This window comes from Mauremys reevesii, linkage group 21 (genome assembly GCF_016161935.1).
Source record: "Mauremys reevesii isolate NIE-2019 linkage group 21, ASM1616193v1, whole genome shotgun sequence".
Lineage (NCBI taxonomy): Eukaryota > Metazoa > Chordata > Testudines > Geoemydidae > Mauremys > Mauremys reevesii.
Genome location: NC_052643.1, coordinates 16,969,251 through 16,988,778, shown reverse-complemented (window position 1 = coordinate 16,988,778; position 19,528 = coordinate 16,969,251). Strand labels below are relative to the sequence as shown.

Here is a 19,528-nt window from a genome sequence, read left to right as displayed (position 1 = left end):
GGCCCTTGGGCCAGGAGGATGTTGAGAAAGGACAAAAGGCTGGTCTGGAATTTGATGCAAAAGCTACCGAAAGTTTTTGGAAGTTTAGGCTTAGTTATTCCTTCCAGCCCTTGGAAATACCGAACAGCTCAGGTGCTGAATAGCTGCAGGAGAAAGAAGAAAGATGATTGAGAGGGAAGTGGCCTGTACTGGCAGGAGACAAGTGAAGTGGGCTATTATTTATTATTATTTATATTGCCACAGAGCTTAGAAGTACAGTTATGGAGCAGGACGCCATTGAGGCACTGTACAAATACAGAGCAAAGAGAGGTCCCTTCTCCCATAGACCTGGCAATCGAAGAAGAGACAACAGATGGACACAACAAGGGAACAATGAGACAGTGTTGGTCAGTATGACAGGCCGTAGTCTCAGCACACCGGCAGCCTAGCCATTGTGAAGCTTTTCCCAGGGATCCTGGAGAAGGAAAGTCTGAAGATGGGTTTTGAAGGACAGTAATGCATTCATTTTGTGGAGGTTTATGGGGCGCTCCATGGGAGAGAGAGCCTGGGAGAAAGCAAGAAGGTGCTTGTTTGAAAATTGAATAATTGGGCGATGGAGGCTGGGGTCATGTCTGATGCGGCGGAGAAGGGAGAGGGAAGTGCAGAGAGGGGTTACATAGTCAAAATGTCAGGCTAGGAAAGTGACCTTTGCAACGGCAGCATTCTGAAGGGGGCAAGACTGCATTTGTCAGGTGCCACAAGGACGCCTCGTGGTTTTTTTTTTTTTTTTTTTTTTTAAGAGAAAAGAATATTGCAGTAATTGAGACCACGTGTGCCTGGACAAGAGGTGTAGCTGCGTGGATGGGCAGGAAAGGCTGTACCTTAGAGACGTTCTGCTGAAAGAATCTGCCAGACTTAGCTATAGCCTAGCTGGGAAGACCTAGAGAGAGGCCTGAGTCAAAGACGATGGGCAGGTTATAGGCATGTTGGTGGTGTTGTCCACAGTGAGGAGAAAGGAGGTAGCAGGGAGGACTTGGGGGCGAGGGGCAGGGGAGATTAAGAGCTCTATTAGGAAGAGAGGGCTGCGATAGCAGGGGAGGGAACGTGACCATCAGAAACCGAGAGGCTAAGCTAACAGCTCCGCAGCTGCTATAAACTGACAAGACGCTAATGAAATCAACAGGGCAGATACCCAGCTAATGCGAAGCAGCATCCCATCAGCTGGGGATCTGGCCCTTTCCTTTCCAAAGGCTGAACACCGTCTGTTAATGGATCAAGGTCACTCTTTGAACTGCCATCACAGCCACAGAGACTGAAGGTTAAGTGCTCCTGGGAATTACTGCTGTTCCTGGCCTTTCCCATCTTGGCTTTGGCTTTTGATCCAGCCTAATGGTAATTAGCGTAAATAGTTTTGACCCAAAGGCTTTAAAAGAATCATGAAGTGGCTTCAGAGGCTCTCAGCCCCTTTCTTTCATAGAGCGCGGCATGAAGCTAACAACAGGGCACTTGCGGCTGGGAAAGGCTCCCCCGCTGTCTGGAGTGAGTGGCATAGAATTGACAGCATCGGGCAGGGGTGAATGAGGAGAGCACATTAGGCAGATAGCTTCGCAATCAATGGTTCTCCCAGTCTCAGAGGTCATGGGCAGAGTACTGCTGGCTTGGGGGGGGGGGGGAAGCCACAGAAAGTTATCGAAAACCAAGGTTCTAACAACAACAACAAAACATCCTCCCTGCTTTTTCTGTGCTTTAAATTGCAGGATCAAACAGTGGCAAATTAATCTGCTTTAAAAAAAAATCAAAGTTAAAAGCTGGCATGAGAAATAAAGATCCAGGCTCGGAAATCAGGAGCGGAGTGGCTGGTTATTGCAGGAAACTAATGAGGGTCAATGTGATGCTCACACTGAGGGAAATGACTGGATACATTTCAGAGCAAACTAGCTACTCTGGATTCTCTGGCAGTGAGCTGAGAGCCTGCAGCAAAATGTTCTGGGTCCTGCACTCCTCACCACGGAGAGGACAGAGGTGTGTGGCAGCAACGGATGAACCAAACACAGCACTAGCTGGAACCCAGTTGTTGGGAAAGGGGAGGACAAGGGCTGGTGGAAAAACAGATTTTTTAAAAAATGGCTTTTTAAAAAAAAAAGAACAAGCGTTTTTGCAGAAAATTATAGTTTCTTTCAACAATTTCAGTTTTTTTCAACAAAACAAATAATTTTGAGATTTAGTTGGCTTTTATGGTCAGAACCCAGAAAGTTTGGGGGTTTCATGGAAAAACTAGAGAATTTTACCACCACCATCGATTGATAAAAATGCTTATCTTTCTCTGACAAGCTGTAGTTCAGAACCATCCCAGTCCCTTTGAATTCAGTAGGAGTGGGCTGCTTACCTCTTTTAGGTGCCTTTACAAAACTCAGCCATAATAATTATCTTGCTTCTATAGCACCTTCCATCCCATAGACCTGTCTTCTGTTCCTAGCTCTGCTACTGACTTGCATGACCTTGGGCCAATCACTTAGCCTCTCTGGTCTTGTCTGCACTAGGAAAGAAGGTGTGTGGTTTTTAACATGTGTTAGTTAACTTGTGGTAACAAATGTGTTAACATTAGTGTAGACAAGGCAAGTTGCAATTGTCACTCATTAGCTGGTGGGTATGAATCCCCCTAGTAGTATAAAGTGCCATATACATGCTATTGTCTTTGTTATTCAGCCCCTGCACTCTGCAGAAGAGACCAACCCTATCCACAGGCTGGGATGTGCTCGTGTATATAAAACAACCCTGGGCCACACAGCAGCTTTGTAGAAAACGCTGAGAACCTGGTGCTCCGCAAGGCTAGACTAGGGAGGGCATTATTGGAAGGGTGTCTGTGAATGCACCTTTAAGGGGAATATGGAGAAATGCTTCTAGATGGACTCAGGTGTTCATCAGGGGCCGACTCATGCCACCTTATTCAGGGCTTGGTGCACACTCTGAATACCCAGTCTGTGCACTGCGGAGGTCCATGGGGGTTCATGCCCCAGGGCACAGAGAACCACCCCCAAAGGACCAGGGGAACCATAGGAGGAATGGTTACTTAGGAAATCTTTGCTACTCTGGAGTCAGGGGGAACTTTGTGTGGGGGGGCTGGGTATGATGCTCCAAAGGGCAGTTGTGTGTGTGTGTGTGGTAACATCTTTTCCCTGGCTGGGGCTTTGGCAACAGGGATTAAACCTGGGATTTCTGGATCTTAAAGCAGGAGTTGCTACTGCCTGAGCTACCAGGTACAACTCTCTTAGGTGAGCCTGTAGCAGGCTCCTCAACTGCTCTGTGGCCCAGCCTCCACTAGAGGGGGATAGAGTACCACATCGAGTGGGTGTGGCTTACATTAGTTTGGTGAAGTGGACCCCAAAACCAAAAGGAACCAATGTAAAGTCCTCACGAGAGAGCACAGTGTGCGTCTCTCCTCTGGAGCACACTGAACTGAACAGAACACAGTGGGTATGCCTGCGCTGCAGGTAGGAGATGTGATTCCCAGCCTGGGTAGACAGATGCCTGTTAGCGCTGCTTTAGCTAGAGCGCTTAAAACAGCAGTGTGGACGTTGTGGCATGGGCTAGCTGAGCTCGGACTCAGGAGATGGGGCCGGCTTGGACTTGAGTGGCTAGCTTAAGGTCTCTATTGCGCATAGCAGGAGTGGTGGTAAGTGTAAAGAAAGATGGGTCTCTGGTGTAACTGGGACTATTCAGACTATTCAGAGCTTTGGTTCAGTAATGTCTACAAAACGGACTCCAAAGCTCTGGCAAGGTGCTGCAGGTGAGCTAGAGCTCCGTACTTAGCATCCAAATGTGCACGGAAAGCTTTCTAACCAGGCTTGCGGCGGCTGGGGCTTCTGCTGCTAATGTGCAAGCCAGCCAGGCTTTGGGGTTGCAAAGGGATTTTCCCAACAGAATGCTGGGCCTTTGTTATTCATTGCTTTATTTCTGCCAGGAAATATTGTGAGCCCGAGCCCTTTCAAGGGAATGACATTTAATCATGCACACACAAACCCATACAAAAACAATGAATTGGCAACCTTGATGAAAGGATGAGAAATGATTGCTGGCGAACCGGGAGCTGCATGAGCTAAGGTGCCTGTGAAGTGGAACCTGCTTTTCCTTGGGGTCCACGGTCTTTGTTTGGTTGCCCTGCTGATTTCTCTGCTCTTCTGAGAATCTTTCTGGTGTTTTGCTACTAAAGCGAAAGGTGCCAGCAATTTTATTTATTGGGCACCAATGCTCACAGTCCTCTGGGGATATAATATAGTAGGGGCGGGTATGCACCGCCCAAGTAATCACTTCCTGGGCATAACAACAGCAAGCAAAGAGTCATTTTCCTTCAGCAGTCAAGCCACTGAACTATAAGCTGTAATATTACATAAAATGTCATGGGGGGGAAGCAAGGATCTAATTGGTCACTAAACATTGCCCTTGGAAGCCTGGGAAGTGAGAGCAAATATTCTAATTGTTCCCTTCAAAAGAGTGCTTGGCTTTAATGGCTTTTGGTTGAAAGCTTTAATGGCGTAAAGCCATTTTGTAATAGCAAGACGAGGAGGTAAGAGGCAGACGGTGCAGCTCAGAGGCGGAGGTCCCTGATGTGTACAAGAGGAACCAAGAGTCTGAACGTCAAGAACAAATCGCCATTTAGTTTCACTGCTTATACGAGACTCTAAGAGGTTGACACGAGTCCACCAAAGTGCTTGAGTACATGTTTCTAGCCCCACTGAACTAGTCTTTCATTAGGGACGTGGTTCTGAATGGATGCTCTGTCACACTGCTGGCTAACTAGACCAGCAGCCCTGCTGAGTGCTTCTCTTTAGACTTCTAAATGGGTTAGGTGGTCAATTATTAAAGCAGAAACATGGTTAGCCAAGGGTTGAGTATCCTAGGGGATTGACTCATTATTCTCGGGCTGCTGCTGCATCCAGCATAGGCTAGTCCCAATACAGACACTAGCTGCAGGTCCATCTTTGAGGATTTTTCTTTTCCTGACCTTCTATTCTGGGGAGAGGCAAATTGTGTTAGGAAAAATGCAGAAACCCTGTTGAGTCTTTACATGATTTTAGGCCAGAAGACGCATGGAGATGAGCCTGTTTGGAGGTTCTGAAATGTTCCAGGACCTTTTCTTTTCCATTCTGTTCTACCCTACGCAGGCTCTTACACCGCACATCTCTCATAGGACCCAAGGCCCAGATTAGGCGCCTAACTCCTGTGAGGATCAAAGTCCAGGTGTCTTTTTTCTCCTCATTTCCAATGTTTGTGGCTGCTCCTGCACTTCCTATTCCATCTGGAAAAGGAGCTAGAAGAATTTCCCATGGCATTTCCTCCTGGGACTGGGACTGCAAACCTCAGGGGATCCTCTTACCCCTGCCCCCAGCCTAAATCTGCAGCCCCAAGAAGTTCATAAAAGCATCCAAACTCGGTGGTGTTTCTCTGAGCCTGAACTCTGATCCTTTCGAAATTCATCCATCACAGGATGAACTCATGTAGCCTGGTGGGAATTAGTTTCTTGTACAGTGCTGGACTTCAGCCGCTCCATTCCAGTAATGAACCATAGCCAGTGCGTCCGCTGCTGTCCTCCTGTTCCAGGGACACGAGGCTTTCAGAGAGAAGAGCAGAGTGTCCTTCATGCCCCAGACCTTAGCAATTCCACACCTGCTTAAGTACTGACCTTTGCCCTCCGATACCAATGTTACATGTCCTAATTAGGCCAGTACATTTTCTTTTCAGGCCCAGGCTTCGGAAAATTGCCCTTCTTGTGTCAGTGTGTAATGAAGTGCAGGGTGATCTGTTTTCATCCTCCTTCGCCCAGGTTAGCGCTGCAATATTCTTCCTCCGCTCGCCTCGTTAGCGTTTTCCTTCTGACAGCATCTGTGGCATCTGCTTGGCATGTGCGCTCCCAAAGCACTAATCTGTACACCGAGCAGCAGAGGCCAGGCAGAGTGCGTGGGAATCAGGAAGCAACGCAGCAGGCTGTGTGTGGGATTCGGAGTGCGTCTGTGCTGCGGGAGCTGCAGTCCTGGACATCAGGTGTCAAACAGGCCAGCTCCCTGGGCCTGCACGGGAAATGGCTCTCCCGCGGCTGCTGAGCGACGGGAGTGCTGAGCAGCAGCCAGGAGCATGGAGGGAGCAGCAGCCCCCTTTCAGCAGCAGCAGCTCTTGCTGTCACTCACGCTAGGAGCCCAGCCTGTGTGTGACGGGGTGTGAGCAGGGTGACAGGGCTGCCGTCTCTGACAGCTGGGCGGTCAGCAATTTAGTCCGTGATTGTCAAGGGCTCTAGACAGGCTAAGTCTGGTGGCGGGCAGCGGCCAAGTCCTTTGTGATGCTCCTGGATAAAAGACACAATAGCAGCTTGTAGCATATTGTTGTCCTTTGGCCTGAGCAGTTAGCCAAATTCTAGGGCTTTTGCAGGGTTGTTCCCATTAGGTGGAGAAATCAGTGATATGCCTCCGGCCTGGTCTTGGTGCAATTGTGTTGATTTACACAAAGTCCTGATTCCTTGAATGCAGTAGATACAAACCACAGCAGAAATCCCCAAGTCTGCTACTCCAGTGACCTCTGGAGGCTCTCCATGTGTGGCAGCGCGCTGTGCATGGTCCACACTCAGAGCCTTTCACCGTGCACCACAGGGGAAGTAGCTTCTGAGCTGGTGAGCTCATGTGGGTTGAGCAGCAACCCATCCCCTACTCACCCACTTTGCAGCCAGGTGATAGCTAAGGTGTGGGTCAAGCCTCGCCTCTGCTGCCATTCCTACAATTCCCTGCACACATCCCTGTGATTCTACATCTAAACTTCTCACTTGCCCTCCATGCACTGGAAGCTACCTCAAAGACTAGGCTAGAAACATCAGGACTGTTCCCCATATTGTGATCTACAAGGCAGGATTTGAATCCAGGTCACCAGCGGTGAAGGAGTGGGGCACTGATCCACTCTGCTATTCAGACTCCAGATCTCAGCAATAGGGAATCACTGAGCTACACTAAAAAGTATCCAGGAAGCACTGTCCATATCTTTCCCTGTTTTTTCTGCAGAGGGTTCTGAACTGCATGGAATTAATACAGAAACATTAAAAGGCAATTCCTATTAGACCTACAGACCCTCAGATGAATCAGCTGAAAACATTCTGCAGTAGGAGTCAGAGAATGATCATTTGCATATTCATTACTTACATTCAAATAGGATAATCAGACGGTACTTGGGCTGTGAAGCAAGTACATTACACTAGCTGATGAGGGAGAAGAGCGAAGAGTTCAAAAAACGGAGGGGAAATAGCAGAGGCGGGCGGTCTATCATCCAGCTAGGCAGGAGAAGGCAGTGGGGTCAGCTGTTCTCACCAGGGAAGAGTCATTGCCCATTCATGTCAGTGGCAATGTCGCACATTTCCAGCACTCCTTCCGCCCCTTGTGATAGCGACGCTTTTTGAAATGCTGCTGCAGTGCTGGGGGGGTTATGCTGAAGTTTTGTTGTGGGTCTGGCTTGGTCTCTCCGCCTGTTTTCCTAGCGGAGATCACGTATGTGTGGGAAGGGCTAAGGAGGCCCAGCCGGATGTGCCTGTAGTTCCTGGTGCTGCAATTTTGTTCAATTTCACACGGCTAAGGAGACTTGAGGTAGGTCAATGATTTGCATGCAAGACCTTCATGTAGATCTCGGTCCATGGCACATGCTCTTGGTGACTTATTGGTGGCACTTTTCCAGCCATGACATGTCCTGAAAGACTCCAGGACACTTTGTTTTGGGAAGACGAGGGGTGTTAGCCCCATGTGTCTCAATTACCATAGGGTTGGGTGACCTTTTAGACACCTAGATGGATAGTCTTGAGCAAATTCCATGCTGGGTGATTCCACTCCTCTCATCCCCTGACCAATTTGATACAATGTCCTTCTTTGCTTCCTGTCCTAAATGGCTGTGGAACACTCCAGCTCACTTTCTGAACAGCTTCCACAGTCCACTCCAGCGGTGGCTCCTGTTTCATCATTTGGCAGGGACTGTTGAACCATTCCTACAATTCCCTGCACACATCCCTGTGATTCTACATCTAAACTTCTCACCTGCCCTCCATGCACTGGAAGCTACCTCAAAGACTAGGCTAGAGACATCAGGACTGTTCCCCATATTGTGATCTACAAGGCAGGATTTGAATCTAGGTCACCAGCGGTGAAGGAGTGGGGCACTGATCCACTCTGCTATTCAGACTCCAGATCTCAGCAATAGGGAATCACTGAGCTACACTAAAAAAGTATCCAGGAAGCACTGTCCATATCTTTCCCTGTTTCTTCTGCAGAGGGTTCTGAACTGCATGGAATTAATACAGAAACATTAAAAGGCAATTCCTATTAGACCTACAGACCCTCAGATGAATCAGCTGAAAACATTCTGCAGTAGGAGTCAGAGAATGATCATTTGCATATTCATTACTTACATTCAAATAGGATAATCAGACGGTACTTGGGCTGTGAAGCAAGTACATTACACTAGCTGATGAGGGAGAAGAGCGAAGAGTTCAAAAACGGAGGAAATAGCAGAGGCGGGCGGTCTATCATCCAGCTAGGCAGGAGAAGGCAGTGGGGTCAGCTGTTCTCACCAGGGAAGAGTCATTGCCCATTCATGTCAGTGGCAATGTCGCACATTTCCAGCACTCCTTCCACCCCTTGTGATAGCGATGCTTTTTGAAATGCTGCTGCAGTGCTGGGGGGGTTATGCTGAAGTTTTGTTGTGGGTCTGGCTTGGTCTCTCCGCCTGTTTTCCTAGCGGAGATCACGTATGTGTGGGAAGGGCTAAGGAGGCCCAGCCAGATGTGCCTGTAGTTCCTGGTGCTGCAATTTTGTTCAATTTCACACGGCTAAGGAGACTTGAGGTAGGTCAATGATTTGCACGCAAGACCTTCATGTAGATCTCGGTCCACGGCACATGCTCTTGGTGACTTATTGGTGGCACTTTTCCAGCCATGACATGTCCTGAAAGACTCCAGGACACTTTGTTTTGGGAAGATGAGGGGTGTTAGCCCCATGTGTCTCAATTACCATAGGGTTGGGTGACCTTTTAGACACCTAGATGGATAGCCTTGAGCAAATTCCATGCTGGGTGATTCCATTCCGCTCATCCCCTGACCAATTTGATACAATGTCCTTCTTTGCTTCCTGTCCTAAATGGCTGTGGAACACTCCAGCTCACTTTCTGAACAGCTTCCACAGTCCACTCCAGCGGTGGCTCCTGTTTCTGCTTGACAAGCATTTTTTTGCATCATTTGGCAGGAAAAGCACAATGTGAATGTGCCAAAACCTCCATCATCCCCACCACTGGCATGGTGAATAGTATCTGATTAACATGCTATTGTTTTTTATTGAAGAATATAAAGTACCAGCATGCTCCTGATTTGTAGCAGGCCGCCTATCGTGGGCTGTATTTAAGCTCCAGGCTGCCAGATGAGCCTGTTTTATTGCCAAAAGGATATAACACTTGTCACATTACAGGTTTAATTAGACCATTACGTCCATGTCCCTCGCTTATAATTCTGCAGACCTGTCTATTGCTTAGATAAACACATATTTTTTGCCATCTGACAGGTTGGGTCATTTTACAAGGCCCTTGTGAAAGGAGGTTGGTTGGATGGAGGGGTGGGTAAGAAGGGATCTCAGTCCAGCTCCTGGGGGAGAAGCTTCCAGGGTTTCTCACAGCACAGTCAGTTCCCACGTAGCGGGAAGTGGGCAGTGTCTCTTAGCGTCTGATCCAAACTCCTCTGTAGCTCATGAAAGCTCATGCTTAAATAAATTTGTTAGTCTTTAAGGTGCCACAAGTACTCCTGTTTTTTTTGCGGATACAGACTAACACGGCTGCTACTCTGAAACCAATCAATAGCGTGAGGCACTCTAGATCTCCTGGCTCCGTAGTCCATGGTACCTAGTGCTGCCCTGGAGGAAATCTGCTCCAGATTCTGCTCCTGGTATAAATGGGTTCAATTCCATTAAGAACAGTGCTCTCCACTGACTCTATTTACACCTGTTGTCTACTCTGTAATGCATTCTCTGACTGGTTATTCCAGGCCAGAACTTTGGGAGAGCCTGTGTGTTGACTGTGTTAGCCAGTCTGGGAGCTAAGGAGCCCAGGAGAACCACGGGGGCCGTCAATATCCCACAGCCCCAATCGCCTTTCTATTCACCATCACCAAATTCTGTCTTTTCTCTAGCCCAAGAGATACCTCTAAAGCCTGGTCAGCCCAGGGCTGAATGGGGTCGAGTGTGAAATTAAATGCAAAGGCCCTGAAGGAGGAATGCGAACCCAGAGGGAAGGTGTGAAAACTGCATCAAAGGCAGCTGGCAGAAAACCAGCCGGCTGGTGAAACACTTCAGAGCGCTTGACCTTTTTGAGAGACGGCTTCATTTGACTGAATCAGCTTGGGTTGAGTTTTAATTTCTTGCTTGGCTGGGTCTAAGATCTTTCTAGTGGCCAGTCGCTTTCGAGCGGGGATGGGGAGGGGGAACATATTCCTGTGCTTTCATTTGCTTCCATCACAGTAATCAATTGACCTTGACATCAACCCCATCAGCTATTCTCAGAAAACATCCTTGCTCCCCTCCTTACCTCCTATTAATTCTGCATTAATTATACAAGAGAATTGCCAGGCGGGGGGGGGGGGGATTAAAAACATAAAATCAGCCATTCAGCTCAGTGCCTCGGGGAGGAGGGGAGGAAGGAGAGAGACCATTTTGAAATGGCATGACCTTGAAAATGAGCTCTCAGCTAGGAGAGTGATTGAAAGAGGTCAGCGCTGCAGAGGTTGAAACAAAAGGGTCTGCACCAAGGAAGGCTTTTTGAACAAAACCCGCAGGGTGTAACTGGCCAGTCAAAACTTCCTCCAGATTGAAACCTCGCTTGTTCTGGGAGCTTTGGAACATGCTGTTGCTGGGTTTGGATTGCATGGGCTGTAGTTTGTTTCTTCCAAAGGTGTTGTGTTTGCCTCAGTTTAGGGGCATGAGTGGCAGCACTGATCCGACCGGCTGCAACACAGGCAAGGAATGGAGGGATTTGTTTGGCTGCAATTCAGCTTCCAGTGCAGGGTATTACTGGGCGCTTATGTTGGACTTTGCATTTTCCAAGTGCTTTGAGTGAGTGAGTGACAAGACGCCCTTGTGAGCTAGGGAAGTGAGTGAGCACGAATGGCAATGCAGCAGGGATGAATTGCACCAGCCATGGGTTAGCATACGACAATGCATACACAAATCTGATAAACAAGAGCCTGCCTCTCCCCTGTAACTACCTGCTGAAATAATGGGGCTCTAGGCTGCAGTAAGCTGAGCCCCTCTAGGATTCTCTCCCCGCGAATTGCTGAAGAACTTGTTTGCCCTTCTGGACACACGGCGGGATTGTGGGAAGGCGCTGGAGGACTATCAGCACTGGAGTGGGTTAGCCTCTGTCCATAAAGTGGCACTTGACCCCTAGCCTAGCTGGGCCAGCTAGCTTGGGATGAAAGCTTCCGGGGAAAGGGCTGTGTGTGTGGATAGGAGCAGGCTTAGGGGCAATACCCAGGCAGCCCAGGCTAACTGTGCAATGAGGACACACCTTGGGTCTCAGCTCCCTTCTGGGAACAGAACTAACTGTCCTTCCTTTAGCAATCTCGACTGTGAGGTCTTTGGGGGCAGGGATTTTTATTCAGTGTCTGTTTAGCACTATGGAACCCTGACCTTGGCTGGGCCTCTTGGAGCCATTACAAATAGTAACAGGAGCCGGTTGGACCCCACCTGTAGTGGGGGTGGGCTTTTTGCAGGGAGCATTTTGTCCCTCATACATGCAGGCCATAGAGTCCCGATCTCCTGGTTCCCAGCCCTGTGCTTTTCCACCCCTTCAGTTGTGCTACTATTCAGCTTTGGTGCTTGTTTCTGAAGCACTTTCATGGATTGTGCTGTCCTGAGAGCCCAATTAAATCATCCCAGCCAGGGCTTTGTCAAGCCGGGCCTTAAAAACCTCTAAGGAAGGAAATTCTACCACCTCCCTAGGGAACCCATTCCAGGGCTTCACCACCCTCCTAGTGAAATAGTTAATATCCAGCACGTGAGCACGATGGCACTAAGGAAGCCTGTCTCCTGCCCCAGGTCTCTGACCCGCTTTGCCCTTTCTCCCGTCTCCTGCAGGTGCTGCACTCCTCCGCCTACTACTGCAAAACCATCCTGGACGACAACAGCTCCTCTGCCCTCATCATCCTCGGCTTCGTCATCATGTCCCCGCTCATCGTGGTGGCCATGGCCGTCTACTGCAGCCTGGCGCGGCGCCTCCACCTCTTCCTATGCTTCCAGCCCTACGCTCGGGCCGTCTACAAAGGGGTGAAGTGGCGCTGGTACGAGGAGGGAGGGCTGTGCAGCTGTGCCAAGGAGTGGAGCACGCAAGTCAAGGCCTGGGTATGAGCTCGCTGCACTGGCTCCCCCAGCCCCCTGCCCCCCCCAGTACATCCCCCCTTGGCACCTGCAAAGTCACCATCTGGAGTCCTGGTAGGCAGAGGCTCTCAGGGTCCTTCGGGACAGAGGAATGAGCTGGGTCTGGAATGAACCCCTCGCCTGTAGCTGTACCTAACCCTGTAACCCTCAGCAGGTTCTCCCCATTGTGATGGAAAGGCACCAAAGCACTTGGACAAAAGCGTGTCAAAGGGGCTCACCCTCCTGCTACTTACGCAGGGCCAGTCATGTCCCTGCTGGTACAGAAGAGACAGGACTCGTTGACATGGAAATGGGGATACTTCACTGAGGCTGCTGGACACAGACAGGCCCTGTGTTTCTCCCCGGCTCCCAACTTTGTGCGGCTTGGTATCAGAACACAGGATCTCCTTACGTCATGGACTAGACTGTGATGGAAGGGGCTGCTGACGGCGCTACAGGCACAAGGGAAAATTAGCCGTGTGGTTAAAAAGCTCCATCCTTTGTCCCAGAGAAGTGCCCCCTGTAAAACACACATTCAGCCAGGAGGGGGTCCATTGCGGCCCCCCCGCCTAGAATCCTATTGTGGCTGCACGGGTCTCTGGCCCCGCAAATGCACCTGTGAGTTTGGGCATATACAACACTCAGGAGCCGTCACCTTGTTGCACTTTGACTATGTCCGTCCCGCTTTGCACAGCTGCTCTCGTAGCAGGTTATAATGGTGACTGTGTTCCTTTTGTGATTAGTAGGGACCAGGTGGCTTGGGGAATCTCTACCGGGCTGTGAGAACCTTCCCCCCAGGGTGCTGGCCTGAACCCTGCCTGCTTTGATGCTGGTTATTGAAATCTGATGGCCATGCAATGGCCTGCTAGACATTGGGTATTGTCCAGTGCAAGGTTTCTCAGACAGTGAGTCCCGACCTGCCACTGGGTCATGGGAAGGTTCTAGATGGGTTATGGGCCTGGTGCAGAGGGAGGGTTTGGGGGTGGGGAGGTGGAGAGCAAGCCCACCTCATACTCACCCCGCAGTGCCTGGGACTGGCTCCCCACTCCGGGCATTGATGGCGGGGCAGCTGGGTCAAACCTGAGGGTCGCAGTGCCCGGAGCAGGGAGCTGGGCCCAGCCCTGCAGGATAGCAGCCATTGCTGGAGGGTGAGCACAGGCAGGGTTCGCTCTCCGCCCCCACCAGCCTGGGGCCTCCCCTCCGCATCGGGCCAGGATTCAGTTTGGGACACTGAGGGACAGGGGTTGCTGTGGGTGATCTGTGCCCCCTCGTGGGGGAGGAGGGAGACAGCGGCAGTGAGGACCTTGGCCTGTGATTTTGGGCCCCTCCCATGAATCTGGACCTTTTGTAAACATAATGGTGGGTCTGAAAAACAGACAAAACGCAGTTGGCGGGTCACCGTAGTAAAAAGTTTGGGAACCACTGCTCTGGTGGACAGGGCTTGGCAGTCAAAAGCCACTCCGGCAGCTGGCCCTCGCTGACCCATCTCGTGCCCAGTCTCCACAGACAGGCCAAGGGTTGAATGGGCCACAGAGATGACATTCGCTGCCCCTGCACAGAGCTGAGGCACATCGACAGGGCAGTGCAAGGGACGCGGCCCTCACTCATATCCAGGATGCACCTATAGACACAAGGGGTTTCATTCCTCAGGGCTCTCCGGCCAGCACCTTTCACCTGTAGTTTGGAGGGGTTTGTTTCTGGGGGAAGGGAGCCACACAATCTAAATCTATCAAAGCAAGAGATCCAGCCTGGGTTCCCATCCTCACCCGGTACCGTAGAACTCCCACAGGGCCTGGTCCGTTGCCCAGCAATGTCAATGAGAGTCTCTCCCTTGGCTTCAGCTGGCTTTGGACCAGGCCTGAGGAGGGCCTTTCCGAGCGGGATGCCATTGACCACTGGAAGCTGTGTATCCCCAGTCGCCGTTGTTCTTCTGTCCACTGTAACCGCTTCAATTGCTGATGTGTAAATAAACCCCACGCTGGGGGCTCCGCCATGGGGGCCGTTCTGCATTCGCTGTCTGAGCACCGGTGGTACAGGCTGTTCATGTGTGATGCCCGTTGTAATGTGACCGGGCCATTGGAGCCCCTGGCTGTATATTAAAGACTAATTTATGTATTTTCCCTGGGGTTTGGTTTTCATTCTAAGGGCGTAAGGCCCTGGGGCCACCCCTGCAAATGACATGGGCGCAAAGTGACCATGGGAAGCTGAGGGGGGTGGCAGCTGAACACCGGACAGCAGGAGAAGGCGAACGCCATTGGAAATTCCATGGCAAGCTCAGGCTTTGCTCCCCAAATGTGTGCGGTCAGCAGATGGGCAACAACCAGGCCCAGTCCCACCCAAGGAGTGCACTGCAGGAGAATGGCTCGGGGCCTGGAACAACTGTCAGGTGAAGAGCGATCGCTGACTATCTTAGGAGACGAATAAGAGGGGACATGATCAAAGTATTGTTGCGAGAGCTACGTGGAGGCTGCGAGGTCCCTTCCATGAAGTGTTTTGAGATTTTTAAGCTTTCAAAATTCTCCGTGAAGGCAAATTCCCCCAAAACACCCGTTCCAGGTCAGCTGAAGTGTTGCATTTTCGGTTTTGTCCGTTTTGTTTTGTAGATCAGACAACATTTTTACAAATTTGAAATGAAAATTGTTGCAAAACAAACAAAACGGGTCATTGAGAAAATGTCAAAATTTATGCTCCTCACATACAGAGAGAAAACTCTGAGGAACCCCTACCTGGGGGGAGGAGTTTTCTGCTTTCCTTTTTATAGCATGAACTTATTTTGCTTCCCTGTTCTGAGCATTATTCCTAGAGAGAAAGACCTTGCTGGTGGCTTCTGTATTTCCTCTGCTGAGTCATTCCACCAGCCTTTATTGTGATTCCTCCCACCCTGGCAGCTGCATTAAACCAATGCCTAGGCAGGTTACCTCCATAATCCTGAACCCTCTACGCAGCACGGGCTCCAGTATTATAGCTATTAACCCAGCTTCCAATTTTCTTGCCTGACTCCAAAGAGATGCACACAGCATTGCTCACTGGCTACTGTACCTGACACAGCAGAGCAAGATTGCTGCAGGCAGCTGAGTGTAAATCCGGCAGCCTCGGTGTAATCCTATAATCCCTGCCTAATTGCATCAACAGAGATGGGCCGGCTCTGGGATCGCTAGGACACCTGATCCAATAAAAACACCCACTGAGTAATTGGGAAATCTAGCCCAGATGGTACCAGACAGAGGGCAGATCAAAGGGTTAGTCTCTGCAGGATTGCTGGCCCTTCTGTTGTCTTGGCTGCATCTAGAACTGGTCCACAGCATGGAACAGAATTAAATGGCAGAGAAGGATGGGAAGAGAGAGAACTACACTCCACGCAGCTGGTGCCCGGAGGAACAGCATCTGCCCTGGGGAAGGAAGGGCTAAAAGCAGCATAGAACTTGGTTGTGGCAGGGGTAGCTGCCGTTGCGGCTGGGAAAGGATCTACACCATGAGAGGGTGCCAGGGCAGGACTGGCAAAAAGGCTGTGGACCGTGTGGCTCTGAAGAAAGAGGGTGTGGTTTGGACACAGCCAGACTGGGGCACACTCAGAGCAGGTAGAAGACAATGTGATAAACGGGGTAACACCATGTCGGGTGGGTCAGTCTCATTCGTGGCAGCGAAACGCAAGGCAAGACCCCTTTGGCCACTGCACCATGACAGGCCAGGCTGGCCAGGCGAGCCCGTGCTGCTGGGCTGACCTGACCTGGGAGTCAGCGTCTGTCCAAACCTGTTACCGCGATTGCTGGGTCCCAGCCACCCCACATACTGCACATCTTCAGAGGCAGACTCTAGGGCAGGGGTTCTCAAGCTGGGGCTCAGGACCCCTCAGGGGGTCGTGACGTTATTACATGGGGGGTCGTGAGGTGTCAGCCTCCACCCCAAACCCCGCTTTGCCTCCAGCATTTATAATGGTGTTAAATCTATAAAAAAGTGTTCTTAATGTCTAAGGGGGGGTTGCACTCAGAGGCTTGCTGTGTGAAAGGGGTCACCAGTACAACAGTTTGAGAGCCCCTCCTCTAGGATCTGTAGTTGGTGCTGAAAGGGACCATTAAAAATGTTCACGCTAGGCGGGCGGTGCATGTTTCAGAACCTGTTTGCAGGTGCTCTAGGCCTGCCCTCAGCACAAGCCAACATGCCAGTTAGGCAGCCGAGTGCAATTCACGCCCCTCCAGGTGCTCTCAGAACACCCGGGGCAAGTTCAAATTTGCCTCCTTTCGCCATTTCTAAGGCCTCACCCTGCCGGTCCCCAGAAATCTTGCAACACTGCTTCTGACTGTGGCCCTTAGAGAATAAACAAACCCCGGCTATGTGGCGTAAGGCTGCATTTTCTATCCAGCGTTTCTGATGACGAACCACAAGAGTCTCCTGCCTCCCTGAGTGAAATGCCCAGCCGAATCATGGCGTGAAGCTTTTTCTCCAAAATTCTTGGGAACCAACGAACATGAAAAAACCCCGTAGATACACAGCACCAAATCCTGCCTCGACTTGCGCCCGGTGCAAGCCCCTTGACTTAGGACAGAGCTTGTTTCATAATGACCAGTGTGGCGTCACCAGTCAATTTTCCAGTCACCTCAGTATTCCAGAGAACAGCGTCACGGCGGGAAGGGGCAGCCCGCAAGGGTGGGCGTCTGTAATGTGCACAGCAGCGTAGTCTGTGTGTATCTTCTCCTCCAGGGAGAGGGTGTTAATATCAACAAGGCTAATGAGAAATTGGCAAGAAGCTGTGAGACTGATTAAAAAATAAATAAATCAATATATGGAGATATACCTATCTCATAGAGCTGGAACGGACCCCAAAAGGTCATCGAGTCCAGCCCCTGCCTTCACTAGCAGGACCAAGTATTGATTTTGCCCCAGATTCCTAAGTAGCCCCCTCAAGGATTGAGCTCACAACCCTGGGTTTAGCAGGTACAAAGTACAAGCTCAGTGGGTTTAGTCTGCCAGGGAAAAGGTTCAGGGGTGCCTTGATCACACTCTGTAAGCATCTACATGGGGAATGGATCTTTGATAATAGAAAGCTCTCCATACTAGCAGACAAAGGGGGAACAGATCCAATTGCTGGAAGCTTGAAGCTAGATAAACTCAGACTAGAAATAAGGCACAATTTTTTAACGGTGAGCATGAATTTACCAAGGGTCATGGCTTATCCATCACTGGAAATCTTTAATCAAGATTAGCTGCGTTTCTGAAAGAACTGCTCTGCTTCAAACAGGAGTTACTTCAGGCAAGTTCCATGACCTGGACTATACAGGAGGTCAGACTCATAATCACACTAGTTCCTGCTGGTCTTAGAATCTGTGACTCTCTCAGTCTGGCAGGGGATGCCCTTCTGTCTGAATCAAACTGGGATAGCACCTCAGCAGGGCAGTATGAGGCACTGCTGCAGGAAATGCCGTCTCCTGTATGCAATGTAAAATCTATATCCTGACCGCTTGTGGTCACTAACGTTTCCATGACACATTCCGCCCAAGTAAGGACTTTAATGCCAGCATCCTGTTTGGGTATTTAAATTCTGCCACCCTAAAGACCTCCCTCCGGCTCAGCTGGCTATGGTATTTGTCACTTCCTGGCCTAACTGTTGTTTAATGCTTCTGTGCAATGTTAAAGAGCAGTTATGTTCCACTCCAGAGATGGGTGCATTTCAGTGATAGGGTAAAGTGATTCTTTGACATGATCATGGACTTGGGTGTATAAGAGATGAAGGATCAGGCCTCTAGTTTGTAAAGAATTTTCCAAATGCTTTTCAGGGACATTGGGAAGGATCTGCCAGGGTGAAAGGAGCTGATTTAATATTTCTCATGATATTCAGCAGCACCAGAGTTTGCGCAGGACCATTAAGCCTGGGTGATGGACACCCTGACTCAAAAAGGAAAAAATCCAGAGTTGCTGAAGGGAGAATTGCCTGAGGCCTGTTTCCTTTGAACTAGAGACATCCTGTCCTTACATAATAGCATGTTTGTTCCAAAACTCCCAGGATTAGATGTTATTACTATATCCTTAGGCTCTCAGCAGCAACAGGGGGGAAGATTTCTGTTCTTTAACCCCTTGGATGCTGCAAGATTTATTAAGCATGGCTGCAAACCTCAGCAGAGCACAACAGTTGTAGAGGTGCTGCTTTTGCATAGAAGCAATGTTCATAGGGACTGGGAAGAACGGGATTAGCCCATTGTTGTGCCTATTTGCTGGTTACATAGCAAAAATAACATGGAAAATGACAAGGCCGCAGTTGGGTCCCAAATAACCATGTTTGCTAAATACACACGAACACGCCAGACCTAGCTACATATCTGCTGCCGTGCGGGCTGCTTTCTAGAGGCTTCTAAAAGCACAGAACATGGTAATGGCCACTAGGGGGCTCAAAGACTATCCAAAGGAATCCTACCCTACCCCACGGATGGGTCTGGAGTGACTTTATGAGAGGTGGGGAAGCCCACCTGGCCAGAGTCTCCTCTTTGCCTTTTCTTTTGTTGGATGATTTCCAGCATCACTAGCCTGGGAAGAGTTTAAGTAAAATCTATAGTGAAACAGCCTAACTCCTTCCATCCTCCTTGAAGTACGTGATGTGGTATTTGTATGGTAGGCTCACATACTGGTTCCTGACGGATGTCTCACTCTCTGGGGCTGGAATAGAAGGCCAGCAATTCAACTGAATGGCCAAATGTAACTGTCGCTTTACAAACTGGTTGTTCCTGATAAATCACTCAGGTGACTATCCAGCAAAGGGTTTGCTAACACCATCTGGGCAGACTGGTCCTGGAGGCAGTAGAGAAGGGACCCAAGCTGACCCCAAGCTGACCTACATGGTCCTGAAATCTGGGATGTCTGAAATCCAGCTCCGGAGCTGAGTGTTCCATTTCTGGCCTGTTTCTAATTTAAACACAGGATCCAGCCCGGAAGAAGCATAACTGACTGTTCTGTTTGCTACAGCACACCTGGCAGATGTGCCCCCATCTGTGGGGGTTCTCCTTCCTGTTATTACACATTCCCAGAGCAACAGGAAGGGTTTTTTGGCAGCAGCACTTTCCTGCATTCATACACTGATTGCGGCCTTGCTCTTGACTCTACTATATATGTCTGTAGCAACCTGCATGGAACTTGGAGGGAGGAGCACA

The 19,528-nt window shown here is 49.9% G+C and overlaps 1 protein-coding gene across 5 annotated transcripts in view; it reads left to right on the top strand.

The window, feature by feature from the left end:
- TMEM88B (transmembrane protein 88B) overlaps positions 1-14,490 on the top strand; it is a 75,159-nt gene extending 60,669 nt beyond the window's left edge. For 2 of the 5 annotated variants that reach the window (XR_005590428.1, XR_005590427.1), the window contains one exon: positions 12,114-12,244. Coding sequence is in view for 2 of the 5 variants with exons in the window: in XM_039509355.1 (XP_039365289.1) it covers positions 12,114-12,383 (270 nt within the window). In the remaining 3 variants the exon portion in view is untranslated. Of the gene's footprint in view, positions 1-12,113 lie in introns of all 5 variants that reach the window. The other 3 variants (XM_039509355.1, XM_039509354.1, XR_005590429.1) reach the window with 2 other exon arrangements.
- The last annotated feature ends 5,038 nt before the right edge of the window (positions 14,491-19,528 follow it).